We start from the raw sequence: 26,279 nt of genomic DNA on the forward strand, positions 1-26,279 counted from the left end.
CCTCTCTCGTCGGTTCCTGAACCAATTGCTCCATAAAGCTATCATTTATTCCATCCAGGAACTGTATCTCTCTAGCGTGTCCCGATGATACATTTACCCAGTCATTATTGGGGTAATTGAAGTCTCCCATTATTACCACACAACCAATTTGGTTAGCTTCCCTAATTTCTCTTAGCATTTCGCTGTCAGTCTCACCATCTTGACCAGGTGGACGATAGTATACTCCTATCACTATAGTCTTCCCCGACACACAAGGGATTTCTACCCATAAAGATTCAATTGTGCATTTAGTCTCATGCAGGATGTTTATCCTGTTGAACTCTATGCCATCCTGGACATAAAGCACCAAATCGCCTCCTGGGTGCTCCTCTCTGTCGTTGCGATATAATTTGTATCCCGGTATAGCACTGTCCCATTGGTTGTCCTCCTTCCACCATGTCTCTGAGATGCCAATTAAGTCTATGTCATCATTCACTGCTATACATTCTAATTCTCCCATCTTACTTCTTAGACTTCTGGCATTAGCATACAAACATTTCAAAGTTTGTTTTTTGTTTGTATTTTCATAGGGATAAGTTAGAATTTTTTAGCTCAGGTGAGTTTTTAGTTACAGGCACTTAAGAACATAAGAACATGCAATACTGGGTCAGACCAAGGGTCCATCAAGCCCAGCATCCTGTTTCCAACAGTGGCCAATCCAGGCCATAAGAACCTGGCAAGTACCAAAAAACTAAGTCTATTCCATGTTACCGTTGCTAGAATAGCAGTGGCTATTTTCTAAGTCAACTTAATTAATAGCAGGTAATGGACTTCTCCAAGAACTTATCCAATCCTTTTTTAAACACAGCTATACTAACTGCACTAACCACATCCTCTGGCAACAAATTCCAGAGTTTAATTGTGCGTTGAGTTAAAAAGAACTTTCTCCGATTAGTTTTAAATGTGCCACATGCTAACTTCATGGAATGCCCCCTAGTCTTTCTATTATCCGAAAGAGTAAATAACCGATTCACATCTACCCGTTCTAGACCTCTCATGATTTTAAACACCTCTATCATATCCCCCCTCAGCCGTCTCTTCTCCAAGCTGAAAAGTCCTAACCTCTTTAGTCTTTCCTGTTCCATTCCCCTTATCATTTTGGTAGCCCTTCTCTGTACCTTCTCCATCGCAATTATATCTTTTTTGAGATGCGGCGACCAGAATTGTACACAGTATTCAAGGTGCAGTCTCACCATGGAGCGATACAGAGGTATTATGACATTTTCCGTTTTATTCACCATTCCCTTTCTAATAATTCCCAACATTCTGTTTGCCTTTTTTGACAGCTGCAGCACACTGAACAGACAATTTCAATGTGTTATCCACTATGACACCTAGATCTCTTTCTTGGGTTGTAGCACCTAATATGGAACCTAACATTGTGTAACTATAGAATGGGTTATTTTTCCCTATATGCATCACCTTGCACTTATCCACATTAAATGTCATCTGCCATTTTGATGCCCAATTTTCCAGTGTTACAAGGTCTTCCTGCAATTTATCACAATCTGCTTGTGATTTAACTACTCTGAACAATTTTGTATCATCTGCAAATTTGATTATCTCACTCGTCGTATTTCTTTCCAGATCATTTATAAACATATTGAAAAGTGAGGGTCCCAATACAGATCCCTGAGGCACTCCACTGCCCACTCCCTTCCACCGACTACTTGGACTACTTTTCTTATTATTGGAACCTCACTGTCGGGATGCCCTAATTCTAATGCATCATTAGTATCCTTTGAAGATACCTCTCTCCGAACCATGCACTGCTGAGCGACTGTCGGCTTTCCCCTATGTTCTAGTTTAAAAGCTGCTCTCTCTCCTTTTTGAAGGTTAGCGCCAGCAGTCTGGTTCTACCCTGGTTAAGGTGGAGCCCATCCCTTCGGAAGAGACTCCCCTTTCCCCAAAAGGTTCCCCAGTTCCTAACAAAACTGAATCCCTCCTTCCTTGCACCATCGTCTCATCCACGCATTGAGACTCCGGAGCTCTACCCGCCTCTGGTGACCTGTGCGTGGAACAGGAAGCATTTCAGAGAATGCTACCCGGGAGGTTCTGGATTTAAGCTTTCTACCTAAGAGCCTAAATTTGGCTTCCAGAACCTCCCTCCCACATTTTCCTATGTCATTGGTGCCCACATGTACCACGACAGCTGGCTCCTCCCCAGCACTGTCTAAAATTTTATCTAGGTGATGCGTGAGGTCCGCCACCTTCACGTCTCTAACTCACCTCTGAATCCATGCTCAGGTTCCCTTTTTAAATCCTCAGGGCCCCTTCGTTAGTAAGTTTCTCTATGCAATGATAAATCAGTCCTTTGAATCCGGTCAGTTTCCAGACAGTCTTAAGCAAATCTCCATTCTTCCGATAATAAAAATCAAATCTAAAGATCCCTTAGATCCAAATAATCTTAAACCCACTGCATCACTATCCTCTCTGGCGAAACTGTTAGAATCAGTAGTTTTACATCAACTGAAAGACTTTCCTTCTGAACATGACATTTTAACTCTGGACAGCATGGCTTCCGTAAGGGCCATTCTACAGAAACTCTTCTTCTTTCCTCTTTTGATACTCTACTGTGAGGCTTCGACTCCAATGTGGACTTTATCATGGTTTTCTTAGATATTTCTGCAGCTTTTGACACCCTAGATCACCAGATTCTTATCTCAGGCTTACGATCTATAGGTATTTCTGCTACTGTTCTAAACTGGTTCTCATCCTTCCTATCAGGCCATACACAACAAATTAACATTGATAATCATTCATCAGAGCAATACACGATCTGATCCGGTGTCCCTCAAGGTTCTTCCTTATCTCCTATTCTTTTTAATATCTATCTGCTTCCTCTCTGTCATATCCTTTCCTCTCTAAATATTCAATTCAAAATTTATGCTGACAATATTCAGTTTCTGGTTCCTTAGAATTCTTCTTGGTCTTCTACTCTTTCTATGGTGATCTTATATTTAAATACTATCAATACTTGGCTATTTCATAATCGTCTAAAATTAAACTCTTCCAAAACTGAAATTTATTTAGATTTATATTCTGCTTTTTGCACTTTTTTCAGTGCTTCAAAGTGGATTACATTCAGTTACTGTAGGTATTTCTCTATCCCCAGGGGGCTTACAATCTGTTTGCACCTGAGGCAATAGAGGATAAAGTGACTTGCCCAAGGTCACAAGGAGCGACAGCAGGACTCGAACCCTGGACTCCTGGTTCTTAGCCCACTGCTCTAACCACTAGGTTACTCCTCCACTCCAGTTCATTTAACATCAGTCTCTAGTTCCAACATCGGTTCCCCCTCTCATCTTTTTTTTAAACGATTGTAAAGCATGCACCCAATCTGGGAATATTAAATTCAGATCTATCCATGATACAATATATTTCTGCTGTAACTAAAAAATCTTTTTACAAACTTCACCTATTAAGACGTCTCCGTCCCATGCTGTTTCATCACGATTTTCGAACTGTTCTTCAATCATTTGTGTTTTCCGGTCTTGTCTACTGCAACGCACTCTACCTGGGCTTACTATTCATCCTTTACAATTGGTTCAGAACGCCGCTGCACATATACTTTCCGGCACTTCACTTAGAAATCATATAACTCCAATCCTTTACTCTTTCTACTGGCTTCCAATAAAATTTAGAATTCAGTATAAAATCTTATCCATAATTTATTTTCTTATATATAATCCTTCCTCAACCTGGTTATGTTCAATATTACGTATCTACAAACCAATGCAACATTTAAGATCTGTATCAAAAAACCTTCTTGATATTCCTTCAGTCCGTTTAGCTAGACTTGACATCGCTCGAAAAATAACTTTTTCCATGGCCAGGCCAATACTCTGGAATTCTCTACCCAACTCTCTCCGTCATATTCCTAATACACAACAATTTAAAAAAATCTTTAAAAACTCATTTATTTAAACTTGCTTTCAAAAACCAAGATATGAAATATTTATAACCTGTCTACACACTCCACTCCTTCTTGTTCTTCCCTCCTTCACCCACCCATCAAATTACATTACTGCGGTATTTTAGGCACTTGATGTATGACTAGTTTTTACTTAGCTATGGTGTTTTTTTTTTCTGTTATGATTGTTCTTATTCTTCTATTTTATTGATATTTTTAATTTTCCTTTTAGTTTAGTTCTTTTAATTTCATGTTTTTTATTATGTATGTTTCATATTGTAAACCATTTTGATTAAATTATATTTGTAAAAGCGGTAAACACTTTTAAATAAATTAAATAAAGGACTGTTAGAAAATTCTACACTGTTTATTTTCTCAATTAAAACACCAAAACTACAAAATTACAATCCATCTCAGAAGAGAATATTAATCATGGGGATAAACGCTGAACCCAAAACAGTCATGCACCAATCAGCAACTTGTAAAATAAATGAAAAGATAAGTAGTAAATATTTCTGATTTAAGCAAATATTTTTCTTAAAAAATGTATGCTGATTTGTACGCACTAAAACTCTCATATAAAAATGCACGGATGATAATTAACTTCATGAAAAGATATTTTGTACAGATACAGGGGCTAGTGTGATGCCCTTTTTTCATTTATGAAGGCAAAAATAATGCCCTTTGAAGGATATGATGGATACTAAACTCAAGAAATCAGGGAGCTATTCAGAGCATGCTTGACGCCTCCTTAAAAACCCTGAGATCCTAACATGGCTCTCATCCTTAGTAGCATGAATTTGGTAGTCTAAGCTTTGTCCTTGGATGGATGATATTAGCTTCCCAGAGGAGTGTATTACCTAGGGTACAGCTAGTTTAGGGATCAGCAACAGTATCAGAGTTATATAGGGAATTCAATGTAGTAGGTGTCCACTCTAAAGCATTTGTCTGTTGCCAGTACTATTAGTCCTAATTGTAATAAATGACTAAGAAAGCATGTCAGGACCCAGAATAAATGTAAGCACAATAGAGTCACTCACCTTCCTCAGATCTTCTTTGACATAGTTTCTTTATTGGAGAGGAAAACGGTGGTGAAGTTAAAGGCAATTCTTTGAAAATTCTTGGCGTTGATGCTAGCTGGCTGCACATAGGTTGCTTTCGCTTTGGTGTTTTAAAACCATAATTATAAGGCAAGTCTGTTTTGTATTCAGTTTCTTCTGAAGTTTTAGGGTTATATGGGAGAGCTTCTGCAGTGAGCTCTTCAAACCAGTTAAGACTTATCGGTCCCAAATCTGAAAATCCCAAGAAACACAGTAACATAGTAAATAATGGCAGAAAAAGACCCATGTAATTCAGTAAAACAGGCCTAGAACATATTAAAAAAAACTAAAGCATTAGAAATGTAACAGAATCGCTGACAGAAAACATGAGAATTTATCAATACAAAAATTATATACAAAAAAGGCATTCCATTGAAATACCACCCAAATAATTAACAGAGTCAAACTTTTTATATTAGGAATACTGGTGATCTTTCAAAAAACACAAGTTTCTGTTCTTGAATTCACCAATATGTGACCTGTAGAGAAAACAAGAAACCTCATTATCCAGGAATCTCAAAAATGAAAAAATGTAAAATTTACCGAGTTTTGAGATAGTATTTAAATTTTGGAAAAAAAGTCATTTTATATTGTGCACAAATGCAAACGACTCCTGTAACTGGGTGTTACTAATCTCCTCCTTTCTTCTTCTCATCAAGGGTGGTGAATGCATGAAATGTCTCTCAGAAAAGGTGGTGGAAGCAGACAGTGAAAGACAGCACATATTGCAACATGCCCTAGAACATCGATAAACTTCCTGCTGGGAAGCACAGACTGGAGAACATAAGGGGACTGCTATAGATAGCTACACAGAAATTACACTCTAGCAGAATACCTCACACCTCAGTTACACATGCTAAAAAAAGAAACCCTCAATGAATACAAAATGAATGACCACAAATTATAAATAAAATGTGCAGACAAAAGCTGAACTGGAAACCCCAAGATACTAGACTCTGCATGCAATGCAACACTGAAGAAATAGAAACAGAAATGCATTTCTTCTTGTGCTATACAAAATACAAATATAATCAGAGATGCCATGTCCCAAAACTAAAGGAGAAAATGAAAGATGTTCACAAAAAACGGGCAGGAAAACCTCTGTATAATAAATAGCTATAGCAGCAAAACATTGTATCCTGCCATCAGGTCAGAAATAAGACATAACCAGGGACAAAATGGACCAGAACCAGAGGATTGTTATTGACCTTTATAAATCCTGTAATTTTAATTTACCATTCTATGTACTTTTTTTTCTTCCTTTATATATTACTTTGGCAATTCATGCACAAATTGTCATGCTAATAAATTTTATGAATCACAAAGAATTCAGGAGAGCATGAGAAGCACAGAGGATGTCTGGTCTTGAGAAGAAAGCACATTGGAGTCTATGTTACTGCACCAGGAATGAATCTGAGCAGACAGATGAAGCCTAAGTCCCTTATCTCTGTCATATTCTGTTTCCCTGTATGTCCAGTGGTTTGCATTACTTTTTTTTTTTTTTTTTTTAATACTAGTGCTGAGTTTACCTTCTAAGTCTCAAGAAGTCATAATATGTGGCTAAAAAGGGTTAATCATTCTATGTATTATATGACAACAAATGTAAAATTGTCATGCCAATAAAGTTATCTGAATCTAGATGGCAAATGCATGGAACAATTTCCCAGGAAAGGGGGAGAGGAGGACAACACAAAACTGCTTGACCAAATCTACTCTCAGTCCTTGAAATGTTATCAAGGCAGTAAGGGAACGGAATGTGTGGACTGAAGACCACGTTACAGCTTTGCACATGTCTTCAACAGGTGCCTCTCAGAGGTGAGCAATGGAAAAAATCACAGCTCGCATATGATGAGCCTAAGTCCATGAGTTTAAGTCCTGCTAAGTTATAGCCATGATGGATGCAATCTGTTATATGTAAAGCCTGTTGCTAAATTGTTTAACTGTAAACCGAGGTGATGTATAACTATACGTACCGCGGTATAAAAGAATCTATAAATAAATAAATAAATAAATAAATCTGCTATCCAGTTGACAAAGTGTGTGTTTGGCAACTGCTATTCTAATTAAGGTCACCAAAAAGCAGACATAAGAACATAAGAAAATGCCATACTGGGTCAGACCAAGGGTCCATCAAGCCCAGCATCCTGTTTCCAACAGTGGCCAATCCAGGCCATAAGAACCTGGCAAGTACCCAAAAACTAAGTCTATTCCATGTAACCATTGCTAATGGCAGTGGCTATTCTCTAAGTGAACTTAATAGCAGGTAATGGACTTCTCCTCCAAGAACTTATCCAATCCTTTTTTAAACACAGCTATATTAACTGCACTAACCACATTCTCTGGCAACAAATTCCAGAGTTTAATTGTGCGTTGAGTAAAAAAGAACTTTCTCCGATTAGTTTTAAATGTGCCCCATGCTAACTTCATGGAGTGCCCCCTAGTCTTTCTACTATCCGAAAGAGTAAATAACAGATTCACATCTACCCGTTCTAGACCTCTCATGATTTTAAACACCTCTATCATATCCCCCCCTCAGTCGTCTCTTCTCCAAGCTGAAAAGTCCTAACCTCTTTAGTCTTTCCTCATAGGGGAGTTGTTCCATTCCCCTTATCATTTTGGTAGCCCTTCTCTGTACCTTCTCCAGTCAAAGGTACACTCACAACAATCAGCTAGTAAACGGTGTTGCTTTCTTTATTAATAAATATACCTCTTTATGTACACTTGTCAAAGGCTAAACACACACATATATATATATATAAAATCAAATTCTGGTGTCATCTCATTAACATCAACACAAACTCCCTCCACCTCAAGTATGGACCCCCTTTTCAACCTTCAAAATTTTCACAGACCCCCATATGCCTCCCTTTCATTTTTACCTGCAGTTATAGGCCATATATAGAAAAGTTATTAATGAAAGAAAAAATAATTATATGCACACCATGCTCATACATAATATATAAAACATTAAATAAAGCTTATTGATATAAATGGAATACATATAATTGCAAAGCACAGCAGTAAATGTGCAAGAATGCACTTATATTAAATAACTTAAATAGTGAAACTACAGGCAGCCACACAGCTGGATCAGTAGCAACTGGGGGGAATGGACTGGAGGGAGAGGAGAGAGATTGGCAAGAAAGATTGGTGGAGGGAAAGAGTGAAAGATTGGAGGAGGGTAAAGAGACTGGTAGAAATGTACTGAGAGAGACACACACACAAAGTGGTAGGAACAGACTGGTGGAAGGAGACAGAGAGATTGGTGGAGAAGGAGAGAGACTGGTAGGGATGGACCGGTAGAGAGGGAGAAGCACTGATGTCAAAGGACTGGTGGAGGAGGGCAGAGAGAAAGGGACTGGGGGGGATGGACTTGGACTGTGCAGGGGAGAGAGAGAGAAATTTGCAGGATAGACTGGTGAAGGAGAGAGGGCCTGGTTGGAATGGACCATGAAGCAGAGACAGAGTGAGAGACTGGTGGGGGAAGGGGAAGGAGGGATGTTTGGGACAGGGCCACATCACTAAAAGGAGATGTGGAGAGAGGTTTGTTGCACATATCCCTCCCACTCTCTCATATACACATGCTCTCATACACACACACTCACTCCTCCTCTCTCATTCACACAGGCTCACACTCTCACGAGGGCCTCTTTCCAGCTTCAGCCGCCGGTGTAATGGGTGTGCCAGTGGCCCGTTGGGCCTCCTGTCATCTTCAACCGACGGGATGAGTGCGCTGGCAGCCTGTAGAGCTTCCTATCATCTTCAGTCGCTGGCAGGATGGGTGCACCAGTGGCCTGTCGAGCCTCTTCTTTCAAAGTGCGGGCTTTCTTCTATCGCTGCTCATTTCCCATGGACCCCTTGTTATAGTGTGGCAGACCCCAGGGGTCTGCGAACCACAGGTTGGGAACTACTGGTCTATAGAATGGAGTGCTTTTTATCCCTCAATCAGCATTGAACTTTGGGAAGTAAGCTACTACTACTTTTGGCGAGAAAAAGTACTTTCCAAGCCAAGAATTTTAAAGAAACAGTTTCCATTGGTTCAAAAGGAGGATTCATCAGATCAGAGAACCACACTGAGATCCCTCAGAACCTCTAGTCTGGTGTTCTGATACTGAAAACACACTTATCAGTGATTTATTTATTTATTTAAAGGCTTTTATATACCGATAACCGTTTGCACATCGTATCGGTTTACATGGAACAGTATAATTAAATAAAAAAGAATAACAGTTACATGGAACAATTGGTAGCATAGTGTTAAGATATAGTACATAACTATAAACATAGTAATAAATAAAAAGTAAATATCAGGATTTCAAATGAGGGAAAAATAGCAATTAACAAGTGAAGGACTCAGAGAGGTTTACAATTAAATTAAAGAGGGTTAAAGTGAGAGAATGCGCAGGATGGCAGGAGGGGGGAATAAATCAAAGTAAAGGAGGGAAGGTGTAGGGGAGAGGGAACGAGAGAAACAGGGTCTCCGGTCTCGGGAACCACCAAAGCAGGAGTTGAAAAGAGGGGGTGGAATGTTCTATCTGTCTCTTTTACAAGCAAAGAAATTCCTCGTTATTACTGCAACTTTTTCATAAGACTGTTGTGTCCTCTGGCCCAAGGTGAGCAGAAGAATATCTTCCAAAACTAGTACTGATTTTTTGCAAAGTGATAGGTGGCTTATTCAGGGACACTGGCACTACTGAGCAAACAGGTTCTATTATTTGCAATTGAAGTTCTTCACTACTAGCCTTTGGGGCTTTATTCTTCTGATTAATGGAGGAGGTAAGGGTAATCTGACCCCTTCTCCTGCAGTTCTGGGATGGTTAGTGATTTACTGGTAGGTCATGCTCTCAGGTCCCAGGACGGAGATGCAAAATCTCTGGCTGATGTTATGGATCTGAAGCCCCTTTTGTGTGGTATGGTCAAGGATGGACCTGGCACATCATGGAGCAAAATATGCACTGAATGTATCGTGGCTTGCAAAGAGTGCACCGGCACCAGCTAAGGAAAAGTCAGACCTGAATCGGAAGCGTCAAGATGCATCAAGTGCATCGGGATCACCTGCATTGGTATATCGGTACATCGTGCATCAGTGTAGGATGTGTCATGTGTCCATGCACCATGCATCGAGTGCATCAAATCCATCATGCGTTGAGTGCTTTGATGCTCCTCATACCGAGTGCGCCAATTCATTGTGCTTCAAGTTCAGTGATGCTCCGTGTTTTGAGTGGGTCACTGCATGATGTTTCTATGCAGCAGGAGCACCATGTTGAGTCGAGACGTGCATCAGTGGTGCTGAAGGTGGTTGATCTGATGGCGCTGGCATGAACACTCAGTATGTCTAATTGAGAAATTACTTACCTGATAATTTTGTTTCCTTAGTGTAGACAGATGGACTCAGGACCAATGGGTTATGCGCTTTCCTGGTAGCAGATGGAGACGGAGTCAAGTTTCAAAGCTGACATCATCCTAGATATACCCCTGCAGTGACCTCAGCCATTCAGTATTCTCTTCAAAAGCCATTGTGGACATGCTATTGAAAAACTTGAATTTAATAACTTGAGAACTTGATTAAAACTGGTGACTGTAACTGTACCCAACCAAACATAAGCGCGGAAATCCCCACAATATTATAGATGCCCAGATCTAGGCATAGGGTGATGGCTTACCCGTAACCTCTTTGGGATCGAGATTCATGTGTGATTCCTTGGCACTGTTCATGGGCAGCCGTGGACGGGATGCTGAGTCCATCTGTCTACAGTAAGGAAAACAAAATTATCAGGCAAGTCATTTCACCATTTCCTAGAGTGTAGCCAGATGCACTCAGGATCGCCCTCACAAAGGCTGCGTCTTCTCAGGCTTGGACGCCAAGGCAATAAACCTGGAGAAGGTGTGCAAGGAAGACCACATCGATGCTCGGCAGATGTTGACGGGAGACAGTAGCTTAGCTTCCGCCCAGGATACAGCTCGGGCCCTAGTGGAATGAGCTTTAACCTGAAGAGGTAAAGGCTTCACAGCCTCTACATAAGCTCCCTTGATCACTTCCTTGATCCAGCGAGCTATGGTAGCTGAAGAAGCTGCTTCGCCTTGTTTCCTTCCACCGTGAAGAACAAACAAACGGTCCATCTTGCGCACCAGTTTTGTAGTTTCTAGATACCATGCTAGCAGCCTACTGACGTTTAAGTGGCGTAGGAGGCGGTAGTCTTCCGAGTCCTTGCATCTATCTAGGGATGGTAAGGAAATGGACTGGTTCAGGTGAAACTCTAAGATTACCTATGGCAAGAAGGAAGGGACAGTGCAAAGCTGCAATGTTCCTGGAGTCAACCAGAGGAACGGCTCCCGACATGACAGCGCATGTAGTTCATAGATGCGACGAGCCAAGCATATCGCCACCAAAAATACAGTCTTCAGCATTACAGTGAAGAGAGAGCGTGCAGCAGCTGAAAGGAAGGCCCTGCTAAGAAGTCCAATCCTAGATTGAGGTTCATAGGGGCATTGGCCACTTTAAGGGTGGTTGGAAGTGTTTAACTCCTTTTAGGAAACGGGCCAAGTCCAGATGTGTCGACAGGCGAGCTCCGTTCACCTCACCCTCTGAAACAGGAGAGCGCCACCACCTGGACCTTCAAGGAGTTGAGGGGCAGTCCTTTGTTCAGGCCACCCTGTAAGAATTCCAGAATCATGGGAATCTTGGTTGTCCGAGGGGGTTCCCCGTGTTCCTCACACCAGGCCTCAAATATTCTCTAGATCCACACGAATGCCAGGGACATTGAGAACTTCCGCGCACAGAGCAAGGTGGTGATAACACACCAAATATCCATGCTTTGTCAGGCAAGCCTTCTCAAGGGCCAGACCGTAAGAAAAAACAGAGTTGGGTCCTTGTGAAGGATCGGACCTTGTTGGAGAAGGTCCCTGTGTGGGGGGAGGTATAGGGTCTCTCCACCAGAAGCCTCTGCATGTCTGCATACCACGGGCATCTGGGCCAAGCCAAGACCACCAGAAGGACTGTGGCGTTCGACCTTGCGAATGACATTGCCCAGCAGAGGCCACAGAGGGAAGGCGTACAGTAAGTCCTCCTCTGGACAAGGGCATCGATCCCTTGGGAACGTTGATCTCTTCTGCAACTGAAGAATCAGGGGACCTTTGCATTGTGAGATGTGGCCAGTAGGTCGATGGATGAGAGGCCCCAGCAATCTACTAGGAGCTGGAAAGCTCTGGTCGACAACGCCCATTCCCCTGGATCCATACTCTCCCTGCTGAGAAAATCTGCTCTGACGCTGTCTTTTCCTGTGATGTGGGAGGCCAAGATCCCTTGTAGATTTAACTCCGCCCATTCCATAAGGGGTTCTATCTCCAGAGACACTCGGTGGCATTTGGTTCCTCCCTGTTGGTTGATGTAGGCTACCGTTGTTGTGTTGTCCGACATCACACAGACTGCTTGTCCCTGGAGCCTATAGCTGAATTGCAGACATGCTAATCTGACAGCTCGGTCTTCCAGATGGTTTATGTTCCAGCGCGCCTCTTCCTTAGTCCATTGCCCTGGGTTGTCAATTCCTAACAGTGGGCTCCCCACCCTTGGAGGCTTGCATCCATCATGAGGACTAGCCAGTTTGGTGGAGACAGGCTTACAACCTTGCTTAGATGCACTTCCTGTAGCGACCACTGATGCCGAGAACATACTTCCATCGATAGGTGGAGGCGAATCGAGTAGTCTTGAGACAGTGAGTTCCAACGTGACAGCAGGAAGCGTTGGAGTGGCCACATGTGTGCCCTCGCCCACGGTACTACCTCCAGGGTTGACGCTATCAGGCCGAGGACCTGGAGATAGCTCCACATCCTGGGGCACACTGTGTTTGTCAACCAACGCACTTGGCATATCAGTTTTCTTAACCTTGAGGGAGGGTGGTAGACCTTGTCCTGCTTGGTGTTGAACCGGATTCCCAGGTACTCTAAGGACTGGGAGGGCTTGAGATTGCTCTTGTCCATGTTCATGACCCAATCGAGTTCCTGAAACAGGGACCTGACCTTGCTGGTCACCTGGAGGCTCTCTTCCAACGACTTCGCCCAAATCAGCCACTTGTCTAAGTAAGGGTGCACCCGGATCCCTTCTTTTCTCAGTGCCACCGCTACAACCACCATAATTTTGGAGAATGTTCTGGGGGCAGTTGCCAGGACGAAGGGCAATGCCTGGAACTGATAATGGTGGCCCAATACCGCAAAGCGTAGGAAACGCTGGTGGTCTTGACGGATTGGGATATGAAGGTAGGCTTCTGAGAGGTCCAGGGATGTTAAAAACTCTCCCGGTTGTATGGCCGTTATGACAGAGCAAAGAGTTTCCATGTGGAAGTAAATGAACCACAGATGACGATCGATGCTCTTGAGATCCAGGATGGAGCGAAATGAACCCTCCTGCTTGGGTATGATGAAATAGATGGAAAGACGCCCCGTAATTTCCTGAGGAGTAGGTACCTCAAACTGCCACTGCCAGTTTTTTGTTCTGGGAGTGGCAAGGTGATATCATCAACATGTCCCGAGGGATGCTGCGAAATTCTAGAGCGTATCCTTCTCGTATGATGTCCAGTACCCATTTGTCCGACGTGATTTGACCCACCTCTGATAGAAGAGGGTTAGTTGGCCCCCTTCTCCTCATCCCATGGATGGGTTGGCCAAACTTCATTGGGAAGTTCGGTTCGAACCTGAGCCCGAACTAGTTCCTCTTTTTGGTTGTCAGCTCCGAAAGGACTGAGACCTTCCTGAGGGCCGAAATGTCAAGTTTCTGTAGGCTGGAAGCCCCTGGCCTGACCCCTCATGGGCAAGGGGCACTGTGACCTCTTTTTCTTATCTTCCGGTAGCCGTGGCACTGGATTCACCCCACTTACTGGCTAGCTTTTCCAATTCGCTTCCGAATAGAAGGGATCCCGTAAAGGGCATCTTTGTGAGGGTTGCCTTAGAGGTCACGTCCGCTGACCAATTTCGCAGCCATAGCTGACTTCTGGCCGCCACCACTGAGGCTACTCCTCTGGCCACGTATGCACTAGGTCAGAGCTTGTATCCGCTAGGAAGGCTGCGACGGACTCCATCACCTCTCTGGGATGCGCCCCCGAGCTATCTGCCTCTCTCTCGATAGTAGACATGAATGAGCCACCAGGGCACAACAGGAAGCGATCTGCAGTGTCATTGCTGTTGCATCACAGGCTTGCTTAAGGATGGACTCCAACTGCCTATTGTGTGCATCCTTCAAGGCCGCTCCTCCCTCTACTGGGATAGTTGTTTGCTTCGAAACAGCACAGACCAGGGCATCCACATTTGGGAAATATAGGCATTATTTGGCCGCCAGGTCCAGAGGATACAAAGCCTCTAAGGCCCTACCTCCTTTAAAACTGGCTTCCAGGGCATCCCACTCCAAATCAATCAACTCCTGGGTTGCTTCCAGCATCAGGAAATAGCAAGAGGCTTTCCATAAAGACACCAGTATGGGATTCCTCTTTGGTTCAGACACAGGGTTCGTGCTGGGAATTCCCAGTCTTCAGGGTCTGGGAGACCAGGACCGGCAATTCATCTATGTGGAAAAACCATAGCATTATTTATTTATTTATTTATTTATTTATTTAAAAGTCTTCTATACCGATGTTAGTCGAAACGTCACCTCGGTTTACATGGAACAAAAGCAACGGAAATTACAAGTAACAGGGGAAGGGGTACAAAAAAACCATAAGGAGAACAGAGAAGCATAGGAACAAACAACAAGTGAACTATAATGTCATAAGAACAAGGTCATAGTCAAATTCAGGTCATGATCCATCACAATTCAATATTCATCAAGGGTGTTGGGGAAAGGCTTGTTTGAATAGCCAGGTATGGCTTGTTTGAATAGCCAGGTATGGCTATTTGAAAGGCTTGTTTGAATAGCCAGGTATGGCTCCAGGCCTGGATGAATTTCCCCGTCCTCCAATGAGTTTGCATCCCCATCGTCATCCGTGGTGTCTGGGTCCCTATCGGGGAGACCCTTGGTGAGGCGAGGCATTTCCCGAGGCATACTGATAGGGCTGGGAGGATGAGACCTTCCCAGATGGGGCTCAGACTGGGCAGGGGCAGCAGCTGACTGCGCCTGAACAAAGGCTTGAAGGCCCTGAAAGAATTCCACCCAAGAAAAGGTCGCTGGGTCCATATCTAGCCCAGAAGGAACTGGGGTAGGGGCCACTGAACTGCCCTCTCAAGGGGCGGACGCAGCCCTGGGATGCTACTAGATAAGATTGTTTCTGACCCGTTCTCCGATTAGGAGGGGCCGAACTTGGAGAATTTCTAGAGTCCAGCTCTCCCTGTGCTTCCTCACATGGCTGACACAGGAAGGATTCTAGATCAGACTGTGCAACCCTAATATGGCAGGCAACACAAAGGGAGTGTCGCTTGTGCTTCTTTGATGCCTGGAGCTATAGTTAACTGTAGCTTGTGCGTTCAGCCAGTTAGCGCCTGAGCTCGAGCGCGCACAAATCTGCCCCGACATGTAAGTATAAGCGTCCGATTGTGCGCGAATATATGCATGCGGTTATGCGCGCACTTACGCGGGGGTTAGACGCACAACAGGGCTGGCCTGCACCTCGCATACCGACGATTAATGGGGAAAAATGGCGCCGCACCAAACCGTGCACAAGACGGCTCTGCCGTGGCCTGCCACGTGGAGTGCTCACCAAGTTTGAAGTGGGGCCTAGCCCATCAGGGGGCCGCTCAACCCGCTCGGAAACCCCCTTCCCTTGCCCTAACGGGATCAGGAATGTCGTCGATACAGCGCACCAAGCAAGGAGACCGGTGGAAAGACTTACTGAAGCCCTTCCACATCTCTGAATCGGAGTTCTTCTTTACTTACCTGGGCTCAGAGCTTACTGGCTGAGTACAGAGACAGTCTCTGACTGCAGGGGGAGAGGGATTAGGTCATCACCACCATGCTCTGCTTCCTGCACCCGCTGCCTTTCAGCTGCTTCAGCAGCAAAGTCCACGCTGTGAACTGGCTACAGGATCAAGGCACACCTCTGAGAGATCTCTGAAATCGCCTCAAGAATTCTCAACTGAGCGAGGGACCATTAGGTATCACTGCAGGAGAGCGGGGCTCGATCGTTCCCCAATTTAAAGGTAAAATTTCCTCTTCTAAAGAGTACTGTGTTCCCATTAGAGAAGGCACAATCCACATCTGCTAGGAGACGGAGAGATACTGGATGGCTGAGGTCACCGCAGGGGTGCATCTAGGGTGACGTCAGCTTTGAAACCAGACTCCGTCTCCATCTCCTAGCAGGGGAGACCACAACCCATTGGTCCCGAGTCCATCTGGCTACACGCTAGGAAATATTTATGTTTCTTCAGTGCAGAGAGGACTGGCTCGAGGAAGTGATGCCATTTGTGTGTCTATGGCTCCCAGGCACTTGAACTGGACTCTGTGGCCTTTGCAGACTGGGGAGATTTTGAGCAACTTCAGCTTAACAGTTTTCCCAAGGAGGCGATGCTGCACTGCGGAAAGAGGATCTATTGCTATTCCTTAAAGATTTACACAGGTCTTCCATTCTCAAGGACCTGGAATACTGAAGTGCTGGGGTACATTCATCCATAGGCTTTGCAGCGACATTTTTCTGCGAGGGAGAAATTTGGTCTTTTTTTTTTTTTTTTTTTTAAGCATTTAAAAGTGCAAGTCAAGGTGAGAAACGTTTCCTGAAGAGAAAAACAAGTAAGGAAAAAATAGAGGAGAGAAAGTATACATCTGTGCTTCAGCTCAGATTAAAAAAAAAAATAACTGAGGAGACTCATGAGGCAACTTCCACACACGCTCAGTAGAGCTAAAATCTCTACAGTTTGGAAGAACAAGTTTGTTTGGTGCCACTGGATGACATCACCCACATGTAATGGCTAATTCAGCCTGTTTATCAACAGAAAAAAACCACAGTTGGACCTTGATCTATTTGGAGTAATAGTTTAGTTTCAAATCCGTGTAAGTTTTATATCCCTTTGAATTTATTGACTTTTCCCGATAGGATGTCAAATTTTTAGGCAGTGTGCATTTTTTAAACTTTCACCCAATGAAAATGGTTAAACCAGGTTTAACACAACAGAGTAATGTGTGGCAATTAATTATACTGGACAATATCACTTTGGCAAGAACAATTTTTAATTGCACAATATAGAATTAAAAATTGTTCTTGCCAAAGTGATATTGTCCAGTATAATTAATTGCCGCACATTACTCTGTTGTTGTTCATCTAAATGTGTGTGCCCTTTACTCCGCTTTCCTTATATGCTTAAACCAGGTTTAACCCAGTTTACCAAGCAAGATCTAGACCAGTGGTTCTCAACCTTTTATGAGTTGGGACACACCTCACAGATGGTTCTCACATGCGTGACACACTGAGCACATGATCATCACCAGGCTAAATGTAAACAAACACTCTGCATTCCACAGGAACCCCCTCGACCCCCAACAATGGGTGCAGAGCAAAAAAGAAAATTATTCCTTACCTGCTAATTTTCGTTCCTGTAGTACCATGGATCAGTCCAGACGGTGGGTTATGTCCCCCGTCCAGCAGATGGAGTCAGATCAGAGCTCGAGAGTGTCACCTCATCTACCAGCGCACCCTCTGCTGGAGCTCAGTATCATGAATAACAAAGCCCAAAAACGAGCAAGAAACATAAAACAATTTGGATCAAACAAACTGGCGTAAGAAAACACCAAGAACAAGAACAGGGACGACCCAGAACTAGGTCGTAACAGTCAAACTTGTGAGGAGCTGTACCAACCCCCATAGCAAGAATATAGAAGAGACAGCTACAGATACAAGGCCGAGCAGAGGCTCCCAGTCCCAAAGTGGTGGGCGTCTGGACTGATCCATGGTACTACAGGAACGAAAATTAGCAGGTAAGGAATAATTTTCTTTTCCCTGTACGTACCAGGATCAGTCCAGACGGTGGGATGTACCAAAGCTTCCCTAAATCGGGTGGGCCCCTGAGAGCCCTGCTCGGATAACCTGATCGCCAAAGTGCTCAGAAGCCGAAGGCGGCAGGTGTAGCCGATAATGCCTAGCGAAGGTATGCAGTGACTTCCACGTCGCCGGCCGGCAGATCTCCTGTGGAGAGACCGCACGAGACTCCGCCCAAGACGCAGCTTGAGAGCGTGTAGAATGAGCTCTGACGCCCCTAGGCGGATCCTGACCGGACCCAATGTAAGACGCCGAAATGGCATCCTTGATCCAGCGGGCGATGGTCGTCTTTGACGCGGCGGAGCCCTTTTTAGGTCCCGACGAGAGCACAAACAGGTGATCGGAAACCCGGAAGTCATTGGTAACCTCTAGGTAGTGGAGGAGCACCCGCTTGACGTCCAAATGACGAAGAGACTTCGAATCCGCGGGAGAGAACGCCGGGAGCTCCACCGTCTGATTCATGTGGAAGGAAGAAACCACCTTCGGAAGGAAAGATGGTACCGTACGAAGCGAGATCCCCGCTTCCGAAATGCGTAGGTAAGGTTCCCTGCAGGAGAGCGCCTGCAGTTCCGAAATGCGGCGGGCAGAGCAGATCGCTACCAGAAAAACGGTCTTCATAGTGAGGTCCTTCAGTGAAGCGCCCTGTAGAGGCTCGAAAGGCGTGCCCGCCAGTGCTCGAAGAACCAGGTTGAGACTCCACGACGGACAGGGATCCCTGACCGGTGGCCGTAAATGTCGGACCCCCTTCAGGAAACGTGTGATATCCGGTTGGAGAGCAGAGAGAGACTGTTGTCTGTACCAGGACATTCAGAGCCGCGACTTGCACTCGGAGAGAATTATATGCCAGTCCCTTATCCAGCCCGTCCTGCAAGAATTGAAGGATCAGTGGGACCGTCGCCTCCGTGGGCCGGGCTCCATGGTCGATACACCAAGACTCGAAAACCTTCCATACGCGAACGTAGGCTACAGAAGTGGAAGGCTTGCGTGCCCTGAGCATCGTGGAGATTACCGCCTCTGGATAGCCTCTGCGGCGGAGGCGGCGCCGTTCAAAAGCCAGGCCGCAAGACAAAAGAGTGCCGCCTGCTCGAAAAATACCGGTCCCTGTTGCAGGAGCTGGGGAAGATGACTCAGACGGATCGGCCCGTCCACCGACATGTGCAGCAGGTCTGCAAACCACGGCCCTCCGGCGCCACGAGAATCACAGGACCGCTGTGATTCTCTATTCTGCGAAGTATTTTCCCCACCAAAGGCCAGGGAGGAAAAACATAGAGCAGCTGACCTTCTGGCCACGGCAGAGCGAGAGTGTCCACCCCCTCTGCCCCCCGCTCCCTTCTGCGACTGAAGAAGCGCGGGGCCTTGGCGTTGAGCGCGGTCGCCATCAAGTCCAGGCGAGGGGTTCCCCAGCGACGAACCAGGAGAGCCATCGCCTCGTCGGAGAGAGACCACTCGCTGGGATCCAGCCTTTGCCGACTCAGGTAATCTGCCTGAATGTTGTCCACGCCGGCAATGTGAGAGGCCGCGAGCCGAACCAGGTGAAGTTCCGCCCATGCCATCAGGGGCGTGGTTTCGGCTGAAACCTGAGCGCTCCTCGTTCCTCCTTGACGATTGATGTAAGCCACAGTAGTCGCGTTGTCCGAGAGAATCCGTACCTCCCTGTTCCGAAGCAGGGGAAGGAAACGTTGCAGCGCGAGGCGCACTGCCCTGGTCTCCAGACGATTGATCGGCCACGTCGCCTCCACCGGAGACCATGTCCCCTGTATGGCGCTGCGCTCGCAGACCGCGCCCCACCCCATGAGGCTGGCGTCAGTGGTCACCACCACCCAAGATGGAACTTCCAGAGAAACGCCGCGAGCCAGGTGAGCCGGGACCAGCCACCACTCTAGGCTGTCGCGAGCCGACTGAGGAAGAGGCAGAATCACGTGATACTCCTGTGACACCGGTTTCCAACGAGAGAGTAGGGACGCCTGAAGCGGGCGTAGGTGTGCAAATGCCCACGGAACCATGTCTATGGTGGATGCCATCACTCCCAGAAGCTGTAGATAATTCCAAGCGGTGGGTTCCGTCAAAGACGCGAAGTGTCTGACGTGCTCCCTCAAGGAGAGGGCCTTGTCCGCTCGTAGGAAGACCATGCCCTGTTGAGTGTCGAAGGTCGCCCCCAGAAAATCCAAGCGCTGGGAGGGAGCTAGGGAACTCTTGGCCAGATTCACCACCCAGCCGAGAGAGCGGAGCATCTCCAAAACTCTGGACACCGAAGCCTGTCCATGCGAGAAAGACTTTGCCCGCACCAGCCAGTCGTCCAGGTAGGGATGTACTAAGATCCCCTCCCGTCGAAGGGCCGCCGCCACCACCACCATGAGCTTGGTGAAAGTTCGTGGAGCCGTCGCGAGACCGAAGGGTAGAGCCCGGAATTGAAAATGCTGATCCAGAACTTTGAAGCGGATATATCGTCTGTGGTCCGGACGTATAGGGATGTGTAGATACGCCTCTGTCAGATCCAGGGAAGCCAGGAACTCCCCCTGGTGGACTGCTGCAATTACCGACCGCAACGTCTCCATGCGGAACCGACTGACCCGTAGTGAGCGGTTTACTTCCTTTAAGTCCAGTATGGGTCTGAACGAATCGTCCTTTGTGGGAACTACGAAGTAGATGGAATAATGGCCCGAGCCCACCTCGGCGGAGGGAACGGGAACAATAGCCTCGATGTTCTGGAGCCGGTCCAACGTCTGTTGAACCGCCATCCGCTTGAGATCGGAGCCGCAAGGAGAGAAGACGAACCTGTCTCTTGGAGGACGGACAAACTCCAAGGCGTAACCGTGTTGTATGGTGTCCAGCACCCACTGGTCTGAGGTTATCCTTACCCACTCCTCGAAGAATGCCGTGAGCCTGCCCCCGATGGGCGGACTGGAGGAGTGGGTCGCTCTGGCATCATTGGGAAGGCTTGGTGGAGGTATTCCCCTGTCCCGAGGCCTCTCTTGCGGGACGCCGCCCGCGAAAGGAACGGGACCAAGGCTGCGATCTACTGGGAGCTGCGCGAGAACCAGGCTGTCGGTACAACCTGTAACGCCGCTGTGCTCTAGCCCTGGTTCTAGTGGAAGCAAACGCCCGGTAAGGACGCTGTCTGTCTTCCGGCAGACGATGTACCGAGTTCTCCCCCAGCGACTTGATGATTTCATCGAGATCATTTCCAAATAGGAACTTCCCCCTAAAGGGGAGGGATCCCAGGCTCGATTTGGACGAGGCGTCCGCCGACCAATTACGCAGCCAGAGGAGTCTCCGAGCCGCCACCACCGAAACCATGGATCGAGCCAGTACCCGGAACAGATCATACAGGGCATCCGCCCCGTAAGCAACAGCAGACTCCAGGCTGTCGGCCTGGGCGGCTTCCTCCGGAGGCAACTGCTGGGACGTCAAGAGCCGCTGGACCCAGAGAAGGCTGGCCCTCTGAGTCAAAGAAGTACACATGACGGCCCGCATACCCAAGGCCGAAACTTCAAACACCCTCTTGAGAAACGTCTCCAGCTTGCGGTCTTGCGTGTCCCGTAGGGCCGTTCCGCCCGTGACGGGAATTGTCGTCCTTTTCGTCACCGCTGAGACCGCCGAGTCCACTTTCGGAAAGCGAATGAACTCCAAGAAATCCTCCGGCAAGGGATATAATTTTTCCATGGCCCGGGAAACCTTCAACGACGCCTCAGGGACGTCCCATTCCCCTGTGAGGAGCTGCAGGAAAGACTCATGTACTGGGAAAGCCTTTGCCCGAGGTCTGAGAGCGGCCAGCACTGGGTCCCCCTTCTTTGATGACGTCGCGATCGCCGGAGCCACCGGTGCCGGGGGGTCCGGTGGGGGATCCAGATCCAGCTCCTGCAGGGTCTGCCGAAGGAGATCCTCCAGCTCTTCCTTATGAAAAATTCGCAAGGCGCGAGGATCATCGCCCTCCGCCTGTCCCTCCGGGAGTGAAGGGTCCGAGGGGTCAAACCCCGACGGGGAAGCCGCTCCTACCAGCCGTGGCTGAGATGGCAAGACCGAGGTCCCGGGAACTGCCCCAGCCGGAGGCAGGGACCCTGGAGGGGCGAGCGCAAGCTTAGGAACCTTGGGCGCCGTAGGACCAGCTGAAGCACCTCCCGGATCTGCCAGGCCCTGCAAATATGCAGTGTGCATTTTTAAAATAAAATCCGGGGAAAAAAATGGCATACCGGGAGGCGCAGCAGCAGCAGCCGGGTCCCCCTGATGCAGCTGAGCAGGCCGTCCTTCTTCGGGGCATCGGTGTAGGCGAGGGGGCCCCTTAACTGCGTCTTCATCCTCTGGCGAAATGGCAGCGCACGGAACCTCATCTAAAATGGCCGCCCTTCCCGCCCTCGGCGAAGAGGTGGCCGGCCCACGCTTCCCGGGCTGAGGCGAGGATGGCGTCGGAAACGCCCCCGAAGTGTGCGCCTCACCTTCCCCATCGGGAAGGCATCGAGGGCAGAGTCCCTCCCACGAAAAGCGAGACCCCGGGTCTCCGCAGGACTCACAACGGGAGAATCGCGGCATAGCTGTGCCGGCGAAAAAGCAATGCATCGGGGGGGGCCGAAAACAAAATCGCACCACGGGGGGGCCAAAGGCCTCTCACTACCCGACTACGAGTCCACCTGCACCGGCGGGAAATCCCCTCCGGCGCGCCCAGGCCCGCGAGAAATCTTGCCGGGCCGCGGGACCGAAGTGCTCAGTGGCCGGTAAAGCCGACCGAAAAAGCAAACAGCTGAAAAGATAAAAAAAAAAATAGTACAAGAAAAACCACACTTACCCCGAAGTATAGAGAGGAAAGCGCAGAAGGAGGCAGAGCAGAGGAAAGCACGCCTCCTCAGAAATTAAACTACTTTTAAACTTTTTTTTTTTTTTTTTTTTAAACTTGATCCAAATTGTTAAAGAACCAACAAAATGACAGGAAGAACTGTTGATAAAACGAAAATAAACCAAAAACCTGTCTCACTGGGGAAGCACTGCATCTGCTGGAGTCAGAAAGATACTGAGCTCCAGCAGAGGGTGCGCTGGTAGATGAGGTGACACTCTCGAGCTCTGATCTGACTCCATCTGCTGGACGGGGGACATAACCCACCGTCTGGACTGATCCTGGTACGTACAGGGAACTATGACATTCCCCGTTCAATTTACCATACAAAAAAAGATATTTCTGGTGACATCTCAATAACACACTCTCTCCTACCAGGTGCAATAGACCTTATGAAAAAAACCCAGTAATTTACCACCAATGCATGTTCTATTGAGAAAACACAACAAATAATATTGATACAAATGCCTACATGCTAGTAAAATACTTCACCTCGGTCTCATACATAGAATCAACCTTCACCAAGTACAGAAAGACCACAAATTACAAATATGGAAACAGAAACTGGAATGGAAACCCAAAAAAATCCACTCTACATTCTGTGCAAAACAAAAATATGGCACCTATCAGATTTCTAGGATCTGAAATAATGTGCGCAAAGTTACACCTGCATTATAACAATTTTATAAGAGATAGTAATTTATTCAAGAAACTTCACAGTATAATGTATATAATGTAAATAAGGTAATCCTTACAGTTCTACTCTCTTATTCTTATCTCTCCTCCAAGTTTAAGACCCTTGTTGTAATGTAACTTTTTTATCTCCTTGCACTTGTTTATGTTCTGTTCTTTGTTCTCACCCCTTGTTACATGTAAACCGGCATGATGTGGTTTCTAACCATGAATGCCGGTATAGAAAAAACGCAAATAAATAAATAAATAAATAAATTATGGAACTCAAACAGTAACAACCTACCTATGAAAAGACAGCACTGCAAAAATTACACCAGGCCCTAAACACCAATACACCTCCTATTAGGAAAACAGAACAAGCCAAGCTGCTATAGCTCCCTACCAAGAAACTATAAGCTCGCAGAACACCCTTAGCTGGGTCACACACGCAGAACACAGACAGACCCTCACCAAATACAGAATAAAGTGACCATAAAGCTAATGTTTTTGTTTCTGCGTTGTTTTACTGCATACAGAGTTTGGCTTCTTGCTGTTTCCAATTCAGTTTTTGTCTCCCCATTTCTATACATACCCCGAGAAATATAAAATAATTCTAAAACTAGAATATAATAAATGTTTCAAAACAACTGATAAATGGAACATCCAATCATTAAAAATTTTCAAAATTATTAAAAATTCTCCAAACACCAATAAAATATTTCTAACAGCAGACACATCACATAATACCTAATAATGAAAATGGCAATCAAGATAGATAAACTTAAAAAGCCACCTTTACTTACCCTCTCCAGTAACTCTCGTACTCCTTTCCATTGTAGGCCAATAGCACATACCAGAAGCAGCAAGGGCTGCTGAAGCTCTGTCCTGACGCTCTTCTTCCTTACGGCCCATGACTAGTCTGTCTCTCACACATACACACACCAGTCACCTGCCTGACCAAGTTCTCTTTCTTTCTCTCACTCACACACACCAGTCATCTGCCTGACCAATCTCTTTCTCTCACACACACCAGTGACTTTCCTGAGCAGTCTCTTGCTCTCACACATTTCTCTTACTTACACACACATTCTCTCATACACTTACACACATACTGACTCACTCTCTGTCTCTCTCACCCCCACCCACAGCACACATAGCAGCTACAGCACAAGGTAGCCGGTATGCTGCTATTAAAAGCAGAGTCCTGACAGGCTGGAAACTGCAGCAGGAGTGACCTCCCCAGCCCCACAGCGCTAAGAAGGCAGCACTCAGCTGTTTGCTTGTGCTGCGATCGATCGCAGCACAGAGCAATCAGCTGAGATTGTAATTTTATTATTTTCTCCCCACCCCAGCCTTTTTTTTTTTTTTGCAGTTTGATAATTATAATTTTATATTTTCTTGCAGGTGTCGCGCTGGCCAGAGAAGGGGAGGTGGCAGCGGCACCGTGCTCCTTCTGCAGCAGCAGCATGCATGGCCTTTTCTTCTTTCCGCGTGCCCGGTAGACATCACTTCCTCTTCCGGGCCACAGGGGCGGCAAGAAGAAAAGGTCACGTTCCTGTTGCCGGCTTCCACAAACCCTGCTGCCTCAGGGCTTGAAGGTGCTGATAGCCCGGGCAGGAACGGCAGCAGTGTTCATCTCGCTGAGGTGAAAGGGGGGGGAGGGGAAGAGCAGCAGGTGCGTGACACACCTGCCGGTGCTTCGCGACACACCGGTTGAGAACCGCTGGTCTAGACTGTACACTAAAAACTAGTGGCATGACAGCCTCCTAGCTCTTGTAGTTTTCAGATTTAAAAGTCATTCAAATGCATAGAGCATAAAACCCAACCTTACTACAGAAAAATGATTCTAATTTTGATTGTGGACATCCCCCTCCCCAGGGCTGGATTCTCAATTTCTGAGCTTTCCCTTACTGGGGTCTGTCCAACTCTCAAATGCCATCTTAGGAAAGTTGAGCTACTCCTCTCTCATTCTTCAACCATTTCTCTCACCCTTCCACCTGTTACAATAGAGGATCATTATTTTTGCTTGCTGGTCTCTGCCAGCCATTCAGCTGTTCCTCCTCAGGCCAAGCCTCCTCTCACTAGCCCTATGCATCAGTATGAGGCACTTCTACGATAGATAGACTATCATATATATGATACTGGGGTCCAATACATCTTATCAAGGAAGTTGAAAAATTCTCTCTAATGGTGCAAAATGCAACAAGCCACAAGCATATCAGAAGGCTTATTCTTCACCATACATGACAGTTCCTGATTTTTCTCTTAGATAATAATCTGTAGTCAGTTTATGTAGAAGCTATTTTTATAAATGTTATACCTGCATTACTGCAGCAAGCATTAAAAAGCTCAAAGAAAGAGGGTCGCTCTTCACGTTCAATTGCCATTTTGATACTCCCAGCATCACGGACAGAGCTCTTCTTGGATTAAACCTGAAAATTAATGGCAAAAAGCTTTAGAATTTTTGTCATCAAGAGATGAAATAACTTCAGATAATTATACCATAACATGTGCTACAGAGGAGTGTGCGCGTCTGTGGTGTAATTCTCATGTAGTGTGAAAGAGTAGGCTAGTAGTTAGAGCAGAGGGCTGTGAACCAAGGAAACCAGGGTTCAATCTTGCTGCTGCTCCTTGTGACCTTGGGCAAGTCACTTCATTCTCCACTGCCTCAGGTTCAAACTTTGACCCTCATTTACTATACATTTTTCCCATAAACACAGAATGGAAGAAAAACCTTAGGTAAATCTGGACTTTAGGATTATAAACCCTCTGGGGACAAGAAA

At 46.3% G+C, this 26,279-nt stretch overlaps 1 protein-coding gene across 1 annotated transcript in view; it reads right to left on the reverse strand.

Annotated features, from left to right (window-relative positions):
• The window catches only part of LOC115082340 (breast cancer type 2 susceptibility protein homolog), a gene marked incomplete at its 3' end in the record, with an annotated part of 106,525 nt that extends 80,594 nt beyond the window's left edge, over window positions 1-25,931 (reverse strand). Inside the window, exons 1-2 of the mRNA XM_029586576.1 lie at window positions 25,817-25,931; window positions 4,993-5,244 (exon numbers count right to left, since the gene is read on the reverse strand). Coding sequence (XP_029442436.1) covers window positions 4,993-5,244; window positions 25,817-25,883 — 319 coding nt within the window. The remainder of the gene's footprint in view (window positions 1-4,992; window positions 5,245-25,816) is intronic.
• Window positions 25,932-26,279: the final 348 nt, after the last annotated feature.

Source organism: Rhinatrema bivittatum, unplaced genomic scaffold (assembly GCF_901001135.1).
Source record: "Rhinatrema bivittatum unplaced genomic scaffold, aRhiBiv1.1, whole genome shotgun sequence".
Classification (NCBI taxonomy): domain Eukaryota; kingdom Metazoa; phylum Chordata; class Amphibia; order Gymnophiona; family Rhinatrematidae; genus Rhinatrema; species Rhinatrema bivittatum.